Source organism: Myotis davidii, unplaced genomic scaffold (genome assembly GCF_000327345.1).
Source record: "Myotis davidii unplaced genomic scaffold, ASM32734v1 scaffold1, whole genome shotgun sequence".
NCBI lineage: Eukaryota > Metazoa > Chordata > Mammalia > Chiroptera > Vespertilionidae > Myotis > Myotis davidii.
In genome coordinates, this window is record NW_006294681.1 from 2,362,424 (window position 1) to 2,381,035 (window position 18,612).

At 41.4% G+C, this 18,612-nt stretch overlaps 1 protein-coding gene across 2 annotated transcripts in view; it reads left to right on the plus strand.

The window, feature by feature from the left end:
• Positions 1–18,612, plus strand: part of ASPH (aspartate beta-hydroxylase) — a 132,013-nt gene that overhangs the window by 38,662 nt on the left and 74,739 nt on the right. For both annotated transcript variants that reach the window (XM_015567421.1, XM_015567422.1), the window contains 4 exons: positions 3,694–3,735; positions 4,130–4,165; positions 7,420–7,464; positions 17,858–17,899. In XM_015567421.1, the coding sequence (XP_015422907.1) occupies positions 3,694–3,735; positions 4,130–4,165; positions 7,420–7,464; positions 17,858–17,899 (165 nt within the window). The remainder of the gene's footprint in view (positions 1–3,693; positions 3,736–4,129; positions 4,166–7,419; positions 7,465–17,857; positions 17,900–18,612) is intronic.

Genomic DNA, 18,612 nt, shown 5'->3' on the forward strand with positions numbered 1-18,612 from the left:
TATTTGGAATATTTTTATAGACTAGGTCTAGAGGACTTTAAAATTAAACTTAAAGAAGTGTAAAATTAGATGCCATGCCAAAATACATAAAAATAAATATATTTTCATAGGCAGAGTATCATCTATAATAACAAAAGCATAATATGCTAATTAGACTGGATGTCCTTCTGGATGACCTACTAGACAAAGCTGGGACTGCGAGGGAAGCCAGTGCCGGCAGCTGGGGGAAGGAAGGCCTACTCTTGCACGAATTTCATGCATAGGGCCTCTAGTAATAAATATAATTTAAAATGTTAACAAAGAATAATAAATATGATGTAAGGTGTACAAATCTGGTGAGATACTTTGGGTTACCTTGCTGTAGAACATAAACTTTTTCAAACAAAATAGATCTAATAGAACACAGGATTATTCACTATATGTTAAAAACAGGGGTCCTCAAACTACGGCCTGCGGTCCACATACAAATATAAACATTGTATTTGTTCCCGTTTTGTTTTTTTTTACTTCAAAATAAGATATGTGCAGTATGCATAGGAATCTGTTCATTGCTTTTTTTTAAACTATAGTCCGGCCCTCCAACGGTCTGAGGGACAGTGAACTGGCCCCCTGTTTAAAAAGTTTGAGGACCCTGGTTAAAAAGATACCTTTGTGGAATTCAGGAACCAAACTAGGGAAACCAGTAACTATGTATAAATGAGACTGTAGGGAAGGTGAAAACAAAACCATTTTTAGTGGGGGAAAAACAATATATTCTGTACTAAATTCCCCAAACTCTAGAACCTGGAAAACATTGTTTACTAAAGCTATAGAGGGAACCAGCTTTTCACATAGGAAATATTCTAGAAAGCATCAGACCTGCGTTGGGTACATCTGAGAAACAGCCTTACCGTCTCATTGACTTACTTATTTGTACACCACACGTGTACCGAGTACTTGTGTCCACAGAGTAGGACGCAGGAGCAGTGCTGGTGAGGGACACACACAAGGTTCCTGCTCCCATGGACCTTTATTTTAGCAGGGGGTACAAATCACACAACTAACTTCAGTTTAGCATTTAGTTACAATTGTGCTAAGGCAGCGGTTCTCAACCTGTGGGTCGCGACCCCTTTGGCGGTCGAACGGCCCTTTCACAGGGGTCGCCTAAGACCATCGGAGAACACATATATAATTCCATATTGTTTTTGTGATGAATCACTATGCTTTAATTGTGTTCAATTTGTAACAATAAAAATACATCCTGCATAGCAGATATTTACGTTACGATTCATAACAGTAGCAAAATTACAGTGATGAAGTAGCCACGAAAATAATTTTATGGTTGGGGGTCACCACAACATGAGGAACTGTATTAAAGGGTCGCGGCATTAGGAAGGTTGAGAACCACTGGTCTATCAGGTCTAATGCATAGTAAATGGACTGGAGAGAGTAGCTTGCCCCGAGTCACATCTGTGCCAGGCAAGGAGTCAAAAGAGATGAGTTTCTAGAGAGAGGTGTTCAGCAGTGTCCCATCTGCTGAGGGCCCTCTCAAGGTAAGCACGGAAGTCATGTGTTCGAGCTGGTACTATAGGGACCATCAGGAACCTCTGCAAGAAGCTGGACAGAGAGGCAAGCAGTTTAAACCAGGGTGGTGGCCATGAAGGTGAAGGGACGTGGGCAAAGCTGAGAAATGTTAGAAGATAGAATTGATGGGCCTTGATGTGTGGGTGTGGCTGGGGATGGGGAGCCAGGGTCGGCCACGTCCCCTGTTCTGCCTTCTGCATCTGATGGATGGGGTTTTTTTCCCCCCTAAGTCAGGCAAGACTGGAAACCAGGAACTGGAAGCCAGATGGTCCTGTCCATACCTGGTGAAAGTTCATACTGAGACATCCAAGGGGAGATAAGCTGATAGATGGTGTTTGATCTCAGATGACAAATCCAGTTTGTGGTTGTGAGGTTGAGAATCATGAGCAATTGAAGACAAAGTCTGAGATCGTAAGGAGAGGATAGAGTGGGAAGACGGGAGGTTCTGTGGCTGGACCTCGATGAAAGCCAACGTTTCATTCCTGGTAAGAAAAGGATGAAATGATCAAGAGGACCGAGAAGGAGAAACAAAGGAATAAAAGGAGAATGTGGCCAAGTGCAACAGTGTTTGAAAAGGAAGGAGCTGCTAAGCAGTCTAGGATGTTAAGGGTGGAAAGTATCCAGTAAACTCAATGAGGGGTTCAGAAACAGACTCTTAGACACAGAGGGGAGAGGGTCGGGGGATGGGTGAAAAGGGTGAAGGGAAATAAGAGGTGCACACTTACAGTTATAAAATAAATAAGTCGTGAGGATGTAATGTACAACACAGAGAACATAGTCAATGATGTTGTAATAGCTTTGGTGACACGTGGTTACTAGATTTATCGTGGTGGTCACTTTGTAGGTATATACATGTAGAATCCCTATGTTCACCTGAAACTAATATAACATTGTATGCCAGCTATGCTTTCATTTTTTTTAAAAAAAAGAGGTGCTCATTGGTGGGCTGAGAGGAGCCTTTTTGGGTCATGGTTGGGGCTGTGAGATGGGTTGGAGTGGGTGGAGAAGAGGAAGTGAGGAGATGAGACATCAAATGTAAATGACTAAGCAGATTAGACTGAAGTGGAGGACGGAGAGAAAGCCAGTGAAGCAGGCTTAAGAAAGAGCTTTTATTTTTTTAAGAGATCGAGTATGTGTACGTACACGGCTCAGGGTGGCAGGTGAGCAGGCATTCACTGCCCCTCCCTCTGAGTCTGCTTTTATTAGTGATGATGAAAGGCCACCGCAGGGCAGAGAGCGGTATGTTAGAATTGTCCCTGGTCCCGTCCGCCCCACCACTGAGAATAAAATCACAAAGATAGTAGGTGCTCCAAAAAATGTTTTTTTATCAAATGGACAAAAGGAATAAATTGATAATTGTGCTTGGAAAATAACAAAGTTCGCTCTTAGTGTATAAGAAATTTTGAGGAATTTTGGAAAATGGAAAAAGCCGGGGACAGGTTGACTGAGGAAGCTGTGACCCAGCCGGGACGGGAAGACCGGCTCTGCAGCCGAGCGGAGGCGCACGGGGCCGGGCAGGGAAAGGCCAGAGCAGTGATGGATGGGCCGTGGTGAGGTCGTGAATGAAATGCCTGCCGATTGAACCCTCGTTCTAAGAGGCTGGTGCAGCACTGTTTGTCCAGGTGAAAGATCTGAGAATTATTCCCAAAACAAAGTCGAGAATCTGTTTAGAAATCCCGTGGATCCAGAGAGGCAAGCTGGGTAGAGCCTTGGGTAACTCAGAGCCTCCACCACAGATGTGAAGAAAGTAAAAATAGGAAATTCAGTGCCACCCGGGAAGACACAAGGTATAGGATCCTGGTGAGAAGTGATTCGGGAGGAACCTTAGTGTTCCCCGTTTTAAAGGAAGAACGCAGAAGTAATTGCCCATCTCCTGTGGCTAAAATGTGGCTGACCTTGAGTTTGAATCTGGGCTTGTTGCCTGTGAGGCCATTCTGTACCCTGCCCTTGCCCAGTGTCTGAGCCCCAGGATAAGTAGAACAGTGTCTCTGCTCTTGAACTGCCCAGCCAGTGTTGTGTTGCAATGAGAGTCATGCATTGCTACACGTGTGTGTGTGTGTGTGTGTGTGTGGTTTTTTTAAATTTCTTTATTGATTAAGTTATTACATGTGTCCTTGTGTTTTTTTATAGTATATGAACCATCGGAAAGTGAAGGGGGGATGGACAGCTCAGGTAAGCTTTTTCTCTAAGCAAATGTTTCCTCCTGCAAGACAGCCCCTTGTATTTGTTAAAACTTGCACAACTCATGGAACAGAGATAGATGTAGTAAGAAATATAAGACATTTTCATTTCACCAGGGAAGTATTTGGATATTGTCCTTATGTTTATTCCCTACTTACGGTGGGAGTTTTCTGTCAACGGGGATAATGTCAGCCTATCTGATCTATGCTTTGAGTATAATTCGGGAATTAAAGTCGATATGCTAGTATACGTACTTGTGAGCCTCTCTGTAAGAAACTAGTCTAAAAAGTGCCAGATTTAGGTATCTGAGTGGATATAAGTTATTCAGGGATCTCATGGAGTTGAGTTAATGTAATATGTGTTTGGGTTTTGTTTGTTTTTTTAGATAATACTGTAGAAGAGTCCAACATAATCTTAGAAGGTAAGTTAATTTTATAGAGATGGGTACACTGTTCATATTGACAATGTGTTCATGTTTTCAGCAAGTGTTTCCTAAGCACTTCCTCTTAAATCTCTGTACAGTGCTCAGGGGTCAGAGGACGAGAGTGCCCAGGTTACAGGCCGGAGGTGGCTAAGCTGGTGTGCAGTGGTGTGCAGGGCTACTCTATTTTCTTTTTTTAATTAATATATTTCATTGATTTTTTTACAGAGAGGAAGGGAGAGAGATAAAGAGTTAGAAACATCAATGAGAGAGAAACATCGACCAGCTGCCTCCTGCACACCCCCCACTGGGGATGTGCCCGCAACCAAGGCACATGCCCCCCAACCGGAACCGAACCTGGGATCCTTCAGTCCGCAGGCCGACGCTCTATCCACTGAGCCAAACCAGCGAGGGCAAGGAGGGCTACTTTAAATTCCAGGGGAGGGGTTAGCCGCGGGCAGAGATGGGTTGAAAGTTGGGTCCTCTGTTTTCAGGCATTTTGGTCAGCCAGTAGAGGACATAGCAGAGGCTGTTTGGGGAGTTCCGTTGGTGGGCAGGGGGGCCCTGGACTGTGTACCTTCAGCCACCTGCAGTTTCTGTGCTCCTGCAGCACCAGAGTGGACAGCAAGAGGGTGCTCACTTCCTTTACCTGCCCACCAACCTTCTCTTTGGTTGGTGGCATCAATATATACTTGGATGCCCAAACGAGAAATGTGGTTGCCATCATGGAGCCCCCTCCCCCTGTTTCTATAGCTAATCCTGTTGAACAGGCTACCTCAGCACTTCTCAGATCTCAGGAAGATCTCTTTAGAAGTACAGAGCTGGCTATATCAGTCCTGTGCTTAAACCCTCTGTTCTTCCCCATCTGTGTCATTAGGGTTCCTTTCTCTTGCAGGGAACAGAAAACCAAACCTGACTTGGCTTAAGCAATAAAAAGACAGGGAACAGATTAGGCGGGGCGTTGGAGGACCTCATGAAGAATTTGGATTATAATCCAAGTACAGTGAGAGTCCATGGGAACACTTAATAAGATAGGGCATGTTGTGAACAGTTACTTCTAGTTAGAGAATGGGTTGAGCGGAGCAATAATGGAAACAGAGACCACCCTGTTCAGAAATTATTGGGCACTAATCCAGGGAGGTGGCCGTGTTGCCCCGGAGTAAGATCATTGCAGAGGAAACGGAGGGCAGAGTTTTGAACTTGAGATCTGTTTTAGAATGACAGGTAATGGAACTTTCTGATGGTTGTGAAGTAAAGAGGAATAAAGGCGGCCTTACTTTGGTTTGGGTTGAATACCTGTCGAATGCTGGGGCCATTTGCTGAGAAGAAAAGTAGGACATAGTAGGTGCTGGTTTAGGGGAGAATATCAGAGTCGCCACAGTAGATGTGTGGCGTCTGGGAATTATGTGAGAGACCCAGATGGAGGTGGCAAGTAGGGAGTTGAATATGCCAATCCCAACAGGTGGGTGAGATCCGAGGTGGGTGTACATGTTCCAGTGCCATCATCATGAGGATGGTGCTGACTTCATGGAAGTGGTTAAGGTCATTTTGGGGGTGAGCACAGAGAGAGAAGACAAGCAGCCCCAGGGTGAGCTCTAAGGAATCATGACACTGTGAGGTTTGTTGGAGCCTGAACAGCTGTGAGGCAGGAGGAAAACCAGGGGAGAAGAACTTGAGAGAGCAGGAGAGCTATTGAGTAAATCAATGGGAGTGAGAGCCAGTCCCAGAGGGAAGGTGAGGGGGGTGGGGGTGGGGTAAGATCAACCAAAAAACTTGTATGCATAACCCGTGGACACAGACTATAGGGTGGTGAAGGCCTGGGGTAGGGGTGGTACAGGCTAGAAGAAGTCAGTGGAGGGAAAAAGGGGACATATGTAATACCTTCAACAACAAAGTTTTTTAAAAAAATTTTTTTAAAGTCTTGGAGAAAAAAAAAGTGTGTTGTATCAATAGGCAACTCTTTCAGGTTGTGCTGATATAATTTATTTGCTATTTCCTTTTCAAAATCCTCTTGCTACATCATTACCAAAATAAATTTCTGATATATTTATTCAGGATAAACTTAGGTAGTAATAATAAGGCTTTCTTAGTGATGGAAATGACGCAAGTGATACTTTATGGTTCACATGGTTTTTTTCAAATGTACCTGAAATGTTCAAAAGTAAAAGAAATTCTGAGAAAACAAACAAGCAAGCACTGGTAGAGTTGATAATGTGCTAACATGTCTCTAAAGTGTTAAGAACAAAATCAATAGGCAGGCAATTCACAAGCAGTCAACTCAAGAAGGTAGGCAATGCTGGGGGTGCTTCCGCTAAAAGAAGAGAAAGGGGCAATATGAGGGATTATTTTTCTGTCCCCTTTTTACTTTCGTGTAAACTATTTTCAAATCTTCTGTTTTAAGCTTGTATCATTTTTATGATTAGAAGCAAATTAATGCCAGAAGAAAAATGATTAAAATGGCTACATAAATATTTTTGGTTTTAGAAAATGCTATTAGAAACTCTTCCCCTTGACCCTTAAGGAGCAGAAGGAAAGCTGCTCTGACCTCATCTCTAGGTGAAGGTGCTGTCACATGGCTGTCAGATAGGAAGGTGCAGTACGTGATGCAGTTTTATATGTGAATTTACATCAGTGTGTCCTACAACTGGGCGGTGAGATCTGCGCTTGGCTTAGTTGTAAGTGGCTAAAGCAACCAGGCAAAAAGAGAAGATGTTAAAAATTCATGTCTGCATTTTGGCTGGTCTTGGAATATGTTATTGTGAGTAATATTTTTCAAAAACCTTTATTAGGTATAGTGGTTTATTTTCAACATTATATTTTAATTTAATTTCTTTGTGTTTCATTCACATTGAAATTAGGTTATGAGTTAAAAAAAATTTTTTCAAGAAGAAACAAGGTGCTTTAAATGTCTTTCCTCAGCTTTCCTATCAAGTCTGATGAAAAATGTGGTGAAATCCTAGGTTTTAGTTCGCGTCTCCTTTGCCTGGCAGTGAGGTTGAGGTTGGTCCGTTAGGCAGGTCATATCGTAAAGCCCATTGCACAGGACACTTGAAAAAAATAGACAACATTTTAGAAAGTCTATAGCTAGTTCTCCTTTGTTGTGATGGTGTAAAAACTGACATGTTTTTATAATGACTGCAACTGAATCCCAGAGAAGCCTGTAAAATCATCACTGAACCTTTAATACCAGCAAGCTGGATTTTAAACTCTGGTCAGCAACATGTAATGGGTTGTAACTGTGCTGTTTATTTCAGAAGCACACGTGCCCCCAGCCGAGGAGCATCAGGAAATCCCACCAGGTATGACATTTTGTGAGATGTATCGCTGTTTCCTTTTTTTTTTGTTGTTCGATATAAAATATGCTCTTGATATTCACACTAGCTGAATGAACGACATCTAGGAAGAGGAAGAGTCGTGAGAGAGGAAGATTAATTATAACTTAAATTTTAAAAGAAAATTTTCTGTGTTTGGGTCAGCTGACCCCCATTTCAAAGTAATGGAAAAGACACATCAGAACGTGACTAGAATTTGCGGGCTGTTCATGATCGGAGTTCCATGTGACTTTTGCTGTGCTCCACGGCAGTAGAAGTAGTGGTGGGAGGAGGAGGAAGAGGAAGAGGAGGAGGAGGAGTTGGGATTTTATTTTTCTCTTTTGTTGGCTGACTATTTGGTGGATGATAAGGAATCAGAATTGCCTTAAGCTGCAGGTTTAATGGCACAGACCTTTGTGATACCACTCCTCTTCCTCCCAGTCCGCTGCCTCCTGGAGACCATCACGAATGCCCCTGGCAGGCCAGGCTGCCTGAGACTCGTCTCTACCCGGGTCTTTCCTTTCAGCCACCGCGTGAACCCGTTTCTCTGCCTCCCCCACATATCCCTCTCATCATCAGTGAAGAATGGGAAGAGCATTTCCCCCAGGGCCTGTGTTTGTGGATGCGTTTTAGAGATGACATTAACTATACTGCAATCAGAAATGGACATGTAACTCTCCTGTTCTCACAGTGGGGGGAAATGTTTTACGAAGAGAGGACTTTCCAATACTTCTTTCCTACGTGTATGTTTCTTATTTCTGTGTCTTATTTCCATTTTTTTGTGTCATATATTCATTTCTTTTACTCCTGTCTTTCACTTTATGCCTAATGTGAATTTTGTAGCAGTGATGTGCATTACTGTTGATTTTGGTAGACATAATTGTGCCTGCCAAACTTTCTGGAATACTAAATTTCAAGGAGGAAAACATTTTGTAATCAAAGAATTTTTTTTTATACTTCAGCTCCTCTTTGCTTATTTAATGGGTATTTTACGTTTTGGTAGTTGTCATACCACATGCATTTATAATAATATGTACAGACTCTTAAAAGAACTGAGTTGTTAGCATTAGAATATGAATGAGAAAGAAGCCCATGGAGAAATGGATCTTTCACGTGATGGCTGCTGCGCATCCATGTATTTGGTGTTCAGGAAAGTTGCACAGAGCGGGGAAGGCCAGCGTTTCGGTCTTATTGCTGGAGCTAACTCGGCCCTGTTGAATCATGGGTCACGGAGTGCCTTGTTCTATCTCGAGAAGGCAGAGCAGGTTCCTGGATTTGCATTTTGATGGCTACCCACTCCTTTAAAGAAAATTGTTTTATAAGTATTCCTAAAATGACGCATTTCCTAGAATATTGACTTTTTTTCCAGTTACAGTTCCTATTTTTTTTTTTTAATATTGACCTAACTTTAGTGAAGGTAATGAACAGTAATATGTCCTAACCAAAAAGTTCTGTGCTTTTATTTCCATGCTTTATAGACTAAGCCCCAGAATTTCCTTGGCACATAAATCTAAAGTACCAAGCGGTTGGGGTGCTGGACGAAAGTGGTTTTCCGATGAGATAGGTAACTGCCGAAGCAGTTAATATGCATACTGTCTGCACGTAATAAGCTCTTAGTAAATGGTGGCTGTGGTTATTACTGTTCAGTAATTAATTAGCCTGATCTTTCAAGTGGATCAAGGGAAGCTAAATTCTGAAAGGCCCGCTCAAGAAGTTGTAACCTGTAATTTGGTGTCATAAAATTTTGATGGACCCGCTGCACAGTTGCAGTTTAACCTTGCCCAAAGAGAATGGAAGGCCGAGAGTTAGCAATAGTTATTTTTAATGGTTGCACTCGGTTTGCTTATTTCTGTTATCTTCTCAGTCATAACTTTGTATTGCAATGTTTTTATTATTCAGTCTTACAAAATAACAAGAGTCATAAATCTGTGTTGGTGAGCGTTTTTTCAGTAGGCTCACTGCTTTTGGAATAGTGTTTAATTATGTATGTGGTTGCAGAAACCCTGGGCACACTAATTGTAGGGCCTGTCGCCTTGCTGCCTTTCTGTCTTTAAATTCTTTATTCGGTGGAAAACTCAAATTGGATAGCTCTGAGAAATGTGGGCTTCTAGTTCACTTTTTCCTGGCCCTCAGAATTTAATTGGTGATTACTTTGCCTTCCTGATCCTTCTAAGACTAGGTTACACAGTCTTAATAATGCTTATTATGTCCTTGATTGGAGTCATTGGTGTGATAATTCCATGGGGCAGGAACTGTCTGATGTAGGGTTGTATCCAGCCACACACGAGGGGATGATGAATGCTGACATTTATTAGCAGTAACTAGTGTTCTTCTAAGCACATGACTTGAAAAACTCCTTTAATATTTCCAGTAGCCCAAGAGGTAGACGTGCTGTGTCCCCATTTTACAGATGAGAAAACCTCCGCATAGCAAGGCAGAGTGACCGCCTGTGGTCACAGAGCTGACAGGTGGGAGAACTGAGATGACCTTTACATTTTGGCTTCAGAGTTCACACTCTCAGCTGCTGTGCGCTAGAGGATTTTAAATAAATGAAGGTGTAAGAGCTGATGAGCTCTGAAGGCTGTCTTGGCCTGATAAAGCTAAGGATGTATTGTGGCATTTTTCTCTTAATATGTATCAGCACATCAGGTAGGACTCAGAAATGTCGAAGGTTAATTATGATTCATTGTAGAGAAGCAAATTGTCCAGTTGTTTACATTTTGCTGTCTTTTGTTTATATCTGTAAATGTACAAGTGCTTTGCAGGCAAGGAGGTAAAAGGCCATTCTAAGAATTGATCATACTGATACTAAAAATTAATTATTTTGAATACCAGAATTTTAAAAATGCGTTTTGGGCGCTCGCTTCAGCAGCACATATACTAAAAAAAGGATTTTGGAATCCCTATTTCTTTCGTGGATTTCTACCTTTCTCTTCAAACTCAGATTTTCACTTGAAATTATACTGCATATTTCTAGCAATATGAAAGCATAAAAATATGTAGCCTCAATTGAATGACTGAAGAAGTAATCAGTTAGGGAATTTATCAGGGTAAAATTTCCTGCCAAATAATACTTTCAGATCATTTGACTAACTGGTTTCATCAAGACTTTCCTGTCATTCAATGCTAGGAAAACAAGTGAATTTTATATTTTGTTATTATAATCATGTTATTCAACACAGGGGTATGTGAGCAGCAGTGTTTGCTGGTGACTCTGCTGCTCCTTTCTCTCTGAAAGGGGAGATTGCTCGTTCCATTTGTTACGTTTATACGAGTTGCACTGTCCAGGACTCCAGCCGTGGTTAGGGTTTCACTCCTGTGCCTCCCCTGCCAGCCAGCATTTTCTAACACTGGTCAGTAAGGCTCATGACCAGCTTCAGGATGGCAGCTAGAGAGGTTTTCGCTTATATAAAAAGTGCCTAACATGCATATTATTGATACTGATTTGATCATTCGCTTATTCAAGAAATACAAATTGAGCAACTACTATGGTACAGGCGCTGCACCAGGCAGTACAGATAAATGATCAATAGCATCGTCCCTGCCTTGTAGTGCTCATAGTCCCAGGGCGTGCAGCTGAGGAAAACAGCCAGCGTGAGGCTGTTAACTTCTCAGAGTGGAGCATGGGGCAGCACCCGGAAGGAGGGACACGTAGCCCAGCTTTTGTGGGGGAAGGGGTGCGGTAAGGCCTCCCATGTGCTGTGCTGGAGCTGGGTTTTGAGGTGCTGATAGAAGTGACAGGAGCTGGCAGGTGGGAGCAGGGGAAGAAGTGCCTGCAGAACAAAGACGGAGACGGTGGGCCACATAAGGTTTAAGAAGTTTAAGAAGACGCGGTGGGAAAGCAGGCAGGCTTCACTTCGTGGAGCATTTCAAATGTGATGTTTAAAATTCTTTTAAATATTTTTATTGATTTCAGAGAGAAAGGGAGAAGGAGATGGAGATAGAGATATCGATGATGTTAATCATAGATTGGCTGTCTCCTGTACCCCCACTACTGGGGGTCGAGTCTGAAACCTGGCCATGTGCTTTGAGTAGGAAGCAACCATGGCCTCCTGGTCCATAGGAAGACTCTCAACCCCTGAGCCGTACCAGACGGGGCTGGTGTTTAAAATGTTGAAGCTGAGTCTAAAAGTGACAGGAAGCCACTGAAACATTTTCAAGCACAGGAGTCACATGATCAAATCCAGATTTGAAAAGAGGAGTTAGAGAGGAGTTAAGAGGGCAGATGCATTAATCTAGAAATGGGAGCCTGAACTGTGGTGGAAGCCATGGATAGACGGATTTCAGAGACATCATAGTTGGACATAATTTGATGGGAGAGGCGGCTGATTGAGGGGTCAGAGTTGAGAACGATTCCTGTGTTTCTGACTTTAGTGAATGCATGATGGAACCTTAAAGGAGACGCAGGAGGAAACAGGGTAGCAGGGAGATGACTGGCCTGATGTTGGAAATGTTGGGTTTGCACCTTGGTGGAGTCACCTTTAAATGGTTAGAAGCATATTGTTCACAATTAACAACTGAGCTTTTCGTTTATTTGCTTTTTATCAGTACTCATCATTATACTTGGAACAACTTCCAATAGTCTCATGATATTTTTGATTGCACAGGTTACAGAATGCTTATTCCTCTCACAGTCTAGCTAATTGATAAATTCTAAGAGAACCTAAAGTCAAACTCATTTTTAAAACTTTTTCTCTTGAGGTATAGTTTACACACAGATAGGTGTGCAAATGTTGAGCACACAGTTTGGTGAACTTGTATCTGTATAAAAATCCTTGTACCCGCTACTCAGGATGCTTATAGCACCCAGAAATCTCCTCTTCCCCCTCGCAGTAACACCCTGCCACAGGTAACTGCTGTCCTCACCTGTACTGTATAGATTGGTGTGCCTACTTTTGAATTTAATTCAATAGAACCACAAGTCAATTCATACAAATATATATATATATATAATCTTTTTGTAACTAGTTTTTATTGCTCAACATCCTGTCTTTGAGTTTCATCCATTTTGTTGCATAAAATAATTTGGACTTATGCATTGCTAATTGCTGTAAATATACTTAAAAAATCTGTTCTACATTGGTGGCTGTAGTGAATGTCTCCAGTTTTTGGTTATTATGAAGAAAGGTGAATATTCTTGTACATGTCTTTTGGAGGACATAAACACACATTTCATTGGCTATATAAAAGTCTACATATAATTTCTAGTTCACATTAGCACCAAATAATTCTGCTTAGACAAAACTTTCTGGTTACACACACACACACACACACACACACACACATTTATATTATGTAGATAGATAAATAGGTGGATGGAGAGCTAAGGAGGGAAGGAAGGAAGGAGGGAGTGAGTGGAGGAGGAATAAGTATAACCCAGTTTTAGAAAGTGTACCAAAATATGGTTGGGCTTTTATGTGTACCAGCTCATTTTCAACTCTAATTTTAGAAAATGTAATGCTATGAGAGTAAAATAAACCCAATACTAAAGTTTGGAATGAGAAAGTATTTGGAAAAAGTTAGGAATGATTTTTAGTTCCTTTAAAATTTTGCATGCTTTCTTTACTGACTATTTATATTGTCAACTACATTGAAAATTGGCATAAAATTATTAAAGTAATATATTCTAACTCCAACTTACAGTAGCTAGTTCCTCCTTGTAAAGCCTTCCTATATTTGTCTTTCAAATACCATACTAGATTTTTTTCTCTATTAGTTTTTTTTTTTTTAACACAGCGGAAACATCGATGGGAGAAAGAAATTATTGCCTTTATTTCTCAAAAGATTGAAATTCTTAAATTCAGTTGTAATTCTCAGATACTCTAAGGAGCCTCCAGTTTTCATCAACAGCTTTGCAAGCATCCCAGGAACTTCTCTAGGTCGTTAGTCATTCCTAAGAAATGCAATCATTCTGTTATCAAGCTGCCCTTAAAACAAAACAAGCAAACAGCAACACAAAAGTAAAAAACATCTACTTCTGTTGGTGGGATTTTAAAAGTCAAATGAAAATGAAGCAGTTTCGCAGCCTGTGTCTAGTTGGTCCTTTAATTTAGATTTCCCCTTATTTTTGCAGATACTTAAAGCTTCAAAAAGACTGCCCCACTACTGCAGGAGGACCAGCCTAACCATACGCTCCAAAAGATGGCTGCGATAGATCTTGTGAAGTAATTACTGAGCACACCAAGATCTTTGCGAGTGAACACTAAAGATGTTTTCAATGAATCATAGTCCACTGGCATTTTAGGGTATCTCTTTTTTTTTAGAAACAGAAGTTACATGTGATGTTACATTCCTGCATGTCCTTTTTGGGTAGCATTAGTGAATCCATTGCATTGCTTTCCCTTCTATTTTTGGTGACACAGCTTTTAGTCTTTTCTGTATTAATGTGTGTTTTTCAGGCAACACGTAACAATTATATTGATGATGTAGCAGCAAACGTGTTGGCAGGGCTTTAATATATATTGTTAGGCATTAACACTCGGTTGGACTGACGTGCAAACTGCGTTAAACGGGATTTAAAAGCCGTAGGACTACCTTGCCTCAGCACCCTTAAAAACAGAGCAGAGTCTAGGAGCTGTGAAGATTTGAGTTGTATATATCTGCACTGATATCCTTTTTTAAAAAAAGCCTACATTGCTTCAAGTATTCAGGGCAAAACTCAAAATGTGAGATTTCTATAGCTATTAGCTCATTAGAAAAAAATTAATATTTCATTGAAAGTTTTAAATTATCATGGTTAATTTATTTTTCAAACTGAGGGAGAAATCAATTCCTCGCTAGGGCCTAGGGAAGAGGAATGGCCTACTATATAGGACGCAAAACTGCTTCTTGGCACCTCATATCGATCACATAATAGCTCTCCGCTGTTTAAATTTTAAGAACATCTGTGTAAATTCCTGGTGTATAACTTAGAGACTGTTCTGCCTTTGGCTGATTAAGTAAAGCCCTCACAACACTACCAGGAAAGACAGCACCGCGCGCGCTTACTCAGCGAAGTCAACTCTGGGGTCAGCCTCTCTAGGGGGTTCGTTCAGGAGGGGCCCAGAGCACTCCTCAAGCGAGCCAGGTGCCTGCTGCTGCTGTTTCACAGCCTCTGAGCCTTTTCCTTTCTACACTGAAGTTCCAGAAGGAACTTTTAATGTGGTGAATTCGTGGCTCAGAAATAGTGGCTGTGATGAAACACTCCTCTGTTAGGAAGAAGGTAGCGACAATGTCCGTTTGAAAGGACCATAAGCTATGTAAAAAGCCATAGAAGCGGTTTCACTTCCCTGTCAGGGGGAGCTCTTGATCATGTCAGCATTCTTTTAAGATAAGGTGATGTTTTTGCTGCTTACAGGGTTCAAATCAAAGAGGCTTTATTTTTTTTTGTCATTAGAGATCATAGTTATAATGTAGTAAGTTATGCATGCTGACCCCATGTGTAGTGAAACCCCAAATAATAACTTACTTAAGAAAAGCAATAATTTTCTAAAGCTGTGATATGGGTACTACAGAGTTGCTACTCAGATTCTAATAATGCTCTTAATTCATATTGTGAATTAAGTAGAACACTACTTTTTATAAGCCATATTTTTTTTAGGGAAACTTAGGAGTGACATAACAGATAAATGAGTAAAATAAATTCTACTGAATTTTTGTATATAATGGTCTCTAGAACTCTGGAAATAGAAGGTTCCTTATGCTGTGGTCCATTTCAAATACTTTTAATTCCAAATATCTGAATTAATGAGCCTTGTCTTCACACATACATGCCAAACTGGGCAACATCAATGGATTTCCTAAAAATAATGTAAATGTCTTCTGTTTAATGTTATTCGAGTGCAATAAAATGCAGAAGGATTCTTCTCTATATTGTCATTATTCTGAAGTATATTATTTTTTATTCGTTACCTAATATAATCAGTTCATTTTATACTTACTAGTATTTTAGAATATTATGGCATTTTTGATGAATACAATCGCAAAGGAGTACCTTCCCCCCCATTTCTTACTCTAATAGGTGATGCTTATTTATTTTGTTTAGCATTTACCATTGTGCTACATTTCCAGGGGCAGGATTGCAATGAAATAGCCCCTGTATCCATTCTTTGCAGGTTTTTGTTGGGTCCTAGGAGTTTGGGTAACTCCTGGTGAGGCCTCCTATTCCCTGCCCCCTATACCCTCTACTGTTCCACAGTGACCAGTGACCATCCATGCACAGTGACCTCTGACTGTGAAGAAATTAACTTCACCCTCATTGAGCTTCTGTGGCTCAGGAAAATGTTGTTTTCCCCTCTAACGTGCCCAGAAGAAACAATGAAAATAAAACTTGAAACTAAGGGTGAGCAGACTCACCTTTACTGAATACACTTACTCTGCAAAGTGCTTTGTGTTCAGGGAGTTGCGTTTTCCCAGCAGAGGGGTGTTATCTCTGCTTGGAGGAAACAAGGGTCAGGCAGGCTGGAATGCCTGCAGGCCTGAGGCCATTCACGGTACAACCTCCTGAGGGATCTGCAGGTGTTGCTGATTCCCCTGGGAAGAGAGCTCCATGAGATTTTTGAACTTTTCTTCAATCCTGTATCCCTGATGCCTATGACAATGCTTCCTATTAGATGGTGCGCTGCCTAACTTGATGACAAGGAGGTTATAGTTAATAAGATCAAGAGCCTGTGTGTGTGTGTGTATGTGTGTGTGTGTGTGTGTGTGTGTGTGTGTTTTAATGTCCTGGATACCCTCTTGCATCACTGGCCAAAGTGTATGGCCCTCAAACTCATAAAACCCATTCTTTGCAAAAATCCAAGACCTGCGCTTCCCTAGTATCTGTTTCTCTTTCAAGAAAAGTAGAGACGTTTGAAGTGATGTAACCACTGACCTTGACAGTTTGGGCACTCGATTTTCTCAGCCGCCACTTCCTCCTTTGCACAGAAAGGGAGATAAGACCTTTCCCCATCCGGTGTCGGGAACAAGAGACGAGTGAGACGTGCTTAGCACTGAGCCTGGCTCACTAGCTTTTAAAGTTGGTTCCCTTCTCACCTCAGGGCTGAAAAGAGAAATTGCTTGACCAATAAAAATCTCTTCCTTGCATCAGAAGCCTGCGGCATATTCTCATCTCCAAAAAATGAAATGTTTTCTATGAATGAATGTGGGGAATCGGGAACCACAACATCCAGTGATCTGTGATTGCCTCCCTACTCCCACCCTAGACCGCACCCACACTCTCTCACTTTGTGGGGAATGGACACAGTCTGATTTTTATGTCTCCCAAACTGTTTGCTCCATCCCCGCGCCAACACCTGTACACATGTGTTCCTAGAAATACCCCCACATTAGATCGGTACCTACTGGGTCTGTAATTGACTGGCCTACCTTGAAATTTCACTAGCTCCTAACCTGTATTAAACAGTAAGCAGATATGAGGTTATGAATGTACAAGTCTGCTTATAAACACGTAGTCAGGTCACATGTCATTGTCTTCCCTGTGGGATGGGTGTTCTTTGGCCGGTCCAGGTCTTGGTGGGTTTCACTCTGCTTGCTAACCCCATTTCTGGGAGAGACACTAACTGGGATTCACTCAGTGAAAAGCTGACACAGGTGGGCTCTTTGGCCCATCGCAGCTCCTCAGCAGGTGAGCTACTGCACACCTGGGCTCATTGCAGGCCCCTAACGGGTCACCTGTTATGTGTGAAGTCCTTAAAGCAAGCATGTCAAGCTCAAAGACTAACGCGGGTCAAATAAGTGAAGCGTGTGGGCCGTGGGCCACAAGGTTGACATGCTTGCCTTAGAGCAGCAGTTCTCAACCTGTGGGTCACGAACAATGAAAATACATCCTGCATATCAGATATTTACATTACGATTCATAACAGTAGCAACGAAAATAATTTTATGGTTGGGGGTCACCACAACAGGAGGAACTGTATTAAAGGGTCACGGCATTAGGAAGGTTGAGAACCACTGCCTTAGAGGAATGAGACTAGTGTTCTCAGTCGGGTGACATACTGCATCCCGTTAAAGCACAGGGTGTCTATTATAAAGCAGTCTTCTGTTTTTAGGAGGCAAAATATTTAACAAGTTTCTCCCTACCCAGTTTGCCTTTGTACTCATAGAGGAGCTTAAAGGTGGTGGAGATAAGCAACAGCAACTCTCTTATCAAGGAGAAACATGTAGCCTGACACCCGATACCTAGTTATATGCTTGGCGACTTCTATAAGTAATTCAAATGAACCTGACCTTAACATAACACATTTCATGTGTAAAGAATTCGGGATTTAGGAAAATTGAATTCTTTGCCAAGAAATATTTTTTAAATTATATCAATTTGAGTTCATTTAAATATGGTTCTATATTTTGAGACATTGAATGGTGATTTCCATAGTATTTATTTTGTTTTGTCTTTACTTTTCAGAAACAAATATAAAAACAGATGATCCAGCACAAAAAGCAAAAGGTGAGATTATCAAATAAACAGTCTTTCAAACATACATCTGAAAAAGCCATTGTACCATCCATGGAGACCATGATGATTTTAGTTTATGTTACTAGCTAAAACAAATTGCCACTGGGTTTATTCTTTCAATGATTTCATCAGCAAACATTTATTAATATTCTACATGAACATTAGAGCTATGGCCCTGGAGATAGATTGCCTGCCCTCTAATCCCAGTTTTGCTGTTCAGTCTGTGTCCTCGAGGATTACAGAACCCTGTGCCTCAGCTTCCTCTTCTGTGGTAGAGGAACACTATCACCAACTTCAGAGACCATGAGGCTCCTGTTTCACAATAGCACTTCAGTGAAAACGCATGTCAAGTGCTTAAAGCAGCGACTAGCACAGACAGAGCACTTAGAAAACAGTATTTATTGTCACCTATATGGCAACTGTGCTAGGTAGAGAGGTTCAAGGATGACTAGAACGCATTACCTTTTCTCAACGAACTCCAAATTGTTGGAAAGAAAGACATGCAAACAAAGTCACATCCATATAGAAAGGATCCTCTCTGCCTTCCAGGAGTTTATTACAAAGGCATTCTTCATAACCCAGTATAGCTTTAATTCAGCTCCCATAAAGACTCCTACACTTAGAGTGAGGAGCTAAAAAATTATATGGGTGTGAGAGAATGGTGATTGTAAATCTTCAGTAGTTAAACATTATTACAGTTTCAG